General features: G+C 18.8%; 1 protein-coding gene across 1 annotated transcript, besides 1 other annotated feature; it reads right to left on the reverse strand.

Annotated features, from left to right (window-relative positions):
* The first annotated feature begins 3,424 nt into the window (after positions 1-3,424).
* Positions 3,425-3,838: a repeat region.
* A 1,227-nt stretch (positions 3,839-5,065) lies between these two features.
* PGAL8A_00328000 (surface-associated interspersed protein (SURFIN), fragment) lies at positions 5,066-5,746 on the reverse strand (the record flags this gene model as incomplete). The annotated part of the gene is made up of 1 exon (XM_028672306.1): positions 5,066-5,746. The coding sequence occupies one exon, from the start codon at positions 5,744-5,746 to the stop codon at positions 5,066-5,068; it is 681 nt and encodes a 226-aa protein (XP_028528872.1).
* Between the last annotated feature and the right edge of the window lie 945 nt (positions 5,747-6,691).

Raw genomic sequence — 6,691 nt, forward strand, 5'->3', positions numbered from 1 at the left:
ATATGAATATTAATTACGTGAAAATTTTATCTTCATATGTAAAATTTTCTCTCATATATTCAAAATATAAATATTATGCAAATTAAACACTTTACAAAAACATTATTATTTTTTTTTGTAAAAAAAAATCACTCTCTATCTAAAAAGAAAAAAAATTTTAAATCTTTTTATTTTTTTTTTTTATTTTTATCTTTCTTTTTCGAAAGGAACATTTCTCAAAAAAAAATTCCAATAATTTTTTTTTTTTTTTTTTTTTAGTTAGCACAACTATGTATTCTCCACATAGATAGTCCTTTTATAGCCAAAAATGTTAATGAAGCCTTTTATTAACCATCATGATATAAAAAATATCAATAAATAAAGATTAAATAGAATTATAAAATAACTTTTTGTATATATATTATTATAATCTTCTAATTAAATATAAAAAAAATAAATTTTTTTTTTTTTTTTTACATTTACATATTTATTTGATAAGTGTTGATTATTATTACGATGTGTTTATTTTCTTTTTTATTTTTCGTTATATATATTTATAGCACAATTTTTTATTTTTCATTTTACTTACGAAATTTAGGTAAATCATTTATATAGTATAAATGAATTCATCAATTGTCCCATTTTAATATAACTTTTTTCTTAAAAGTTTAAATTTTATGAGACATCTTTGTTAATATTAATGTAGAATTTTAATAAGAATTATTACTTTTTTAATTTAATTTGTTAGAACCTTTGACGTATTATTAATAAAAAGTGGTGTGCATAGATACTATTATTTTTAATATTTTAACACTAATTTTTCTCTAAGAAATAAACATAAATATAATAAAACTGCATTTTTTATGATTTATATTTTTTTAATATTATATGTAGAAGTTGTTATTACAAGTAAAAATATTTAAAATATAAAAGTGTCTTACATTTAACATAGATATTAAAATAATTTGAATAGATTGTGTATTGCAGATATAGAAACATGAATTATCCAAATGATAGTTCATGAAGTATTAAAATGATTATAATAATTATAAATAAGATAATATTCCTAAGGAAAAGAAATTATTTATAGCTCTGATTTATTAATGGCTGTTAAATTACTTTTCTCATGTCAAAAATATAAATTAATATGGAAAATGTTGTGTAAACACTACTTAATTTTAATATAATTTTTTTTTTTTATTAATAAACATTAAATATAACTTATTAGTTAATTATTTTTTTTTTAATATAAGCAACACTCCAAAATGTAATTTCCATAATATTACATTTTAGCTTAAAATAAAAATATACATTCTATAGTAGTCTGCACATTATCCTTCAAAAAAAAAAAAAAAAAAACTAATTTTTTTTCTTAAGATTATATTTTTTTTTTTATAAAAATAAAAATATCATCATAATATATATTTTTTTTTAATTGTAAATACCCACACAAAAAAAATATTATTATTTATTTATTTTTTTTTAAGTGCACTCACATTAAGTGTAAGTAAATATGTACATATATTTTTCGTTTACATACTTTTTGAATATCTATTTTAGAGCAGACATTTATGATAGCAGATTTTTCTTTTGAATTAGCATGCACAAAATAAAATGTTCTTATTCTATTTATTTGTGTAAATATTATACAAAGAAGGTCAATAGTATTGTTTATAGAGCAATGTATAACTAGTTAATTAAAGGATTCATTAACCTTTTTGGTTATAAAAAGGATTATCTATGTGAAGAATACATAGTTGGTTGTGCTAACTAAAAAAAAAAAGGATATTTATTTTTTTTTTGAATGATATATTCAGAGAGGAAAAGAGAAGATTGGTAAAATAAAAATCGAGAGTAAGAATTATTACCAATAAGAATGAGATTTTAAAAAGATAATAATGCTTTCATAAAAGAGATTAATTTGCATAATATTTATATTTTGAATTTGTGAGAGAATATTTTATACATATGACAATAAAATATTTGCGTAATTAATATTCATATAATTTATATGAATTTTTACTAATTGTTTATGTTGGTTAATTCAACAGCAATATATTTAAATTTCTGAACATAACTCATAACAAAGAAATAAGTAATTCACTTTTAATTAATAGTCGATATTTGATTTATTAACTGGGTGTTCGGTAACTTTACTAGAGTACTGAACAAACAAATTAATGAAGAGCATGCAATCTATAAATTATATTATCAAACTGTTTTAAATAATATTTAATAAAATAAAATGAGTAAAAACATTTTATTTAGAGTATTATAAAATATGTGGAAAGTGTGAACTTATATATGTGTATATTAAAAAAAAATGTATATATATATTTGCACTAAAAATACGCTAAAAAAAAAAAATAAATAAACATATTTTTATAATATTTTTTTTGTGTACTTACAATTACATAAGGAAATATATTTTTTTTTTATTATTTTTTTAAAAAAAATATGACATCTTAAAAAAAAATATTTTTTTATCTTTTAAGGACAATGATGGAGAGTATTTGGTTTTTTTAAAGAAAGATTAAAAATGCAATATAAAATGTGGTACGCATGAGATGTTATGTAAATTAATAACAATATTAATTAACTAACATAATTAATGTTTTATATTAATTAATAAAAAATGAATGATTTAATTTATATCCTAATTTAAAAAAAATAAAAATATGTAAAATTCTCCTTATATGATCTTCATTAATTTGCTTGTTAGATACTAGCAATAACACTGAATGGTTAATTAATAAATAACTGACTTGAAAAAAAAATTTAAAAAAAAAAAAAGCTGTAATCTTAAGGATAATCATATATTTTTTTTGTTGATGGTGTGAAGTATAATTTTTTATGTGTAAGAATTAAAAATATTATGTTAATATTATATTTTATAGCGTGTTGCGTAAATTAACCCAGTAACTATTGTGATTCATATTTGACATTTAGAAAAACTAAATAATTTGTATGATAATTTATTTTAACCTTAATAAATAAAGTATAGTTTTCTCTACATGTTTTTTATTAATTTTTTTTGCTCAATACTAGAAATATGATTAATAAAAGGCTTCATTTAACTTTTTAATAATTTACCGAATGATATAAGTTCATTTTAGAGCAATGTAGTTACATGCAGGTGGTTAATAAAAAGCTTCATTAACATTTTTGGCTATAAAAGGACTAGCTATGTGGAGAATACATAGTTAGTTGTGCTAACTAAAAAAAAAAAAAAAAAAAAAAAAAAAAAAAAAAAATTATTGAATTTTTTTTGAGAAATGTTTCTTTCGAAAAAGATAAAGATAAAAAAAAAAAATAAAAAAAAAAAAGATTTAATTTTTTTTTTTTTTAGAGAAGAGAAAAAAATCAGAGAGAGAGAGATTTTTTTTTTAAGAAGATAATGATATTTTTGTAAAGTGTTTAATTTGCATAATATTTATATTTTGAATTTGTGAGAAAGAAAATTTTATACATATGAAGATAAAATTTTCATGTAATTAATATGCATATAATTTATTTGCATTTTTAATAAGTATTTGTGTTTTGTTAATTCGATAGCAATATAAAATGATTGCTGAATATAACTCGTAATAAATAAACTAATAATTGTAATCAATTAATGGTTAATGTTAAATAAGTATTTAAATTTTTAATAAAATAAGGATTTATTTATTAAAGTAAATAAATACTTATTGAAGCAAAAGAATGCTGAACGAAGTAGTTTATGATTAAAGATCATTCGTTCAAAGCATATAAAATATACATAAGTATAAGAAAATCGTAGAGTCATCTCTACATGCTCTTTATTAATTGGTTTGTTTAGTACTCTAGCAAAGTCTCCGAACACCCAGTTAATAAATCAGCAGGATAATTAAAAAGTATATAAAAAGATATATATATGAGAACACTTATACTAATTTTTGCGTGTATAAAAATAAAATACAAAATAGATTATGTTTAAAAGGATACCTTCATAGATGTAGCAGAATTATATTTGTATAATATATGTTATATTAGCAATTTACTCATAAAAAGAAAACATTATATATGAATTTTTATTTTTAAAAAAAAAGAATGTTTTATTTTTATTTATTTTTTTTTAGATGAGTAAATATGAAAATTTTTATATTTTATATGAAAAAATACTAAGAAGTATTCCAAATAGCACTAATTTAGTGATAAATTTGTTAAGATTATTATGAATTGTTACTTGTATAATAGGTATATATTTATATACGTAGGTTAATTTTATATTAAAAAGAATAAGTAGATATCATTTTACATGATCTATATTAATTTAACTATTTAAAGCATTATAAAAGTCATTATTTAACAAATTAATAATTCATAATATCACTGAAAAGAAAATAAAAAAATTATTACATTAAAAAAAAAAAAAAAAAAAAAAAACAAATATATTTCATTTATTTTTTTTTTATTATATCTATTTAAAATTATAAAAAAGAATATTTTATTTTTTTATTGGTTTTATATTCTGGAGACTTGGGAAATTTTAGCAAAAAATTAATGCTAATAATTTTATTTCTTAATAGAAAAAAATAGTATCATTTTAAAAAAAAAAATAATCATTTTTTTTTTTTTTTTTTGGTGATGCAATGGATATTATTCTTTTTTGCATGAAAAATTAAATAACATAATGTTAAACATTACATTTGTATTGTATAAATTAGCTTAAACAAATAAATAATAGAGTTAAAATTTAATATTGGTTAATAAAAATAAATGATTTATCTAATGATTTATTTTATTCTAAATAAAATAACTATAATTATCTTTAAACATTCTTTATTTAATTTATTTGTTCATCACAAGCAAATAGATTACACCAGCAATTAATAAATCAATATTCTAACAAAAATATTGAATGAGAAATTAATAAATCAATAACTAAGCATATAGCAATGTTTGAGATTATTTCTTAAAAAATATTCAAAAAGAACAATAATTCTATTTATCACTTCTAAAATTTTTTCTATTGTTTTACGAATTTTTCCAGTTTCTTCACATTTATTTTTACTTCCTATACTCTATAAATTTTGCTTTTTTATTCGTCATCTTCATTCTTTTATTAATAAATTACTGTTGTAAAACATTCTTTATTATTTTTTTCTATCCACTTCTTATGAATATCTTCACAGTGTTTTTTCCATATAATTTTTTGCCTTTCTAACATGGGATTTCTAATTCTGTCCTCATTCTTTTTTGCTATGATATCTTCATATACTTCTTTCATGTATTCCTTTTCTTTGTTTTTCATTTCCAATATTAATTCTATAAACCATTTTTTTTTTTTCCATTCTTCTATTTTCTCTTTGTCATTATTTAATATAACATTCCTACTTTTTTTTTTTATTTCCAATATGTTAACATCCTCATCTAAATTTTCCTGTATTTTCAACTCTTCCACCATTTTTTTAAAAAAATATTCCTTTTCTCTTTGCAATTCGTCTTTCATACATTCTTCTAATAGCGTCATATGTATTTCTATCAAAACCTTTTGTATCAATTTCTCCCTTTTTTTTCTATTTTTCTCTATTTCGTTATCTCCTACTTGCTTCAATTCCTCTATATTTTCATGAATTTCCTTCTCTTTTTTCGTATCTTTTTTAGTTATTCTTTTCATACTTTCTTCTTCTTCTTCGTATTGTTCCAATAAATTGTTAAACCATTCATCCTCGCTATGTAGTATAAACCACATTCGTTGTTTTTTTAGCCATTGTTTCCATATTCTTTTTTGTTTTTCTAGCATAGGATTTTTTCCTGCTTCTATTTCTACTATTTCTGATTCTTTTGTTAATTCGTCATATTTATCTTGTTCTTGGATTTAAATTTTTAATAAAAATCTTTATTTTTATTAAAGTAAATAAATGCCTATTGAAATTAAAGAATGTCGAATGAAGTAGATTACATAATTAAGGATCGCTCGTTCAAACCATTTAAAAATATATATATAAATACATCAAAACCGTATAGGCAACTTTACATTCTCTTTATTATTTGTTTGTTCAGTACTCTAGCAAAGTCATCAAACACCCAATTAATAAAACAATGATAAAACATATATAGTATATAAAGTGCTTAAAGGATAATGATCAAATAATATTTAAGAATAATTATCATCGTACATACTTAGTTAATAAAAAGCATTATTAACCTTTTTGAGAAAAAAAATTAATAGCTGCATTAAAAATATACAGTTATCCATGCAAGCACTAGACATATAAAAAAAAAAAGATTTTGTTAATGTTTTTATTTCTTTTTTTATGTTGAATATATAAAAAAATATATATTATTAGTTTTTTTTTTGGATTTCACAAAATTGAGAAATTGGTGAAAACATCTAGTATAGTAAATCTTATTTGATAATTTTTAATGGAAATTTTATACTATCAGTGTTTAATTTTTCTAGTTTATAATAATTATATAATTTTAAATTTGTTATTTTATAATCTCTTATTTTTGTTAATTTAATAACAATTGTTTATGATTATTGAATATTATTGATAACATTATAATTAAAATATATCTAATTAAAAAATGATAACTAAGAAAGATTTAAATTTTTAATAAAAAAGTATATATATAAAACATTTTATTTATTTATATCATTAAAATTATACATAAATTAATTAAATTAGTAGAGGTAATTCCATATTCCCTTAATAATCTGTTCAAACTTTAGAAAAGTCATTGA

The sequence above is a fragment of the Plasmodium gallinaceum genome (genome assembly GCF_900005855.1).
Source record: "Plasmodium gallinaceum strain 8A genome assembly, contig: PGAL8A_v1_96, whole genome shotgun sequence".
NCBI lineage: Eukaryota > Apicomplexa > Aconoidasida > Haemosporida > Plasmodiidae > Plasmodium > Plasmodium gallinaceum.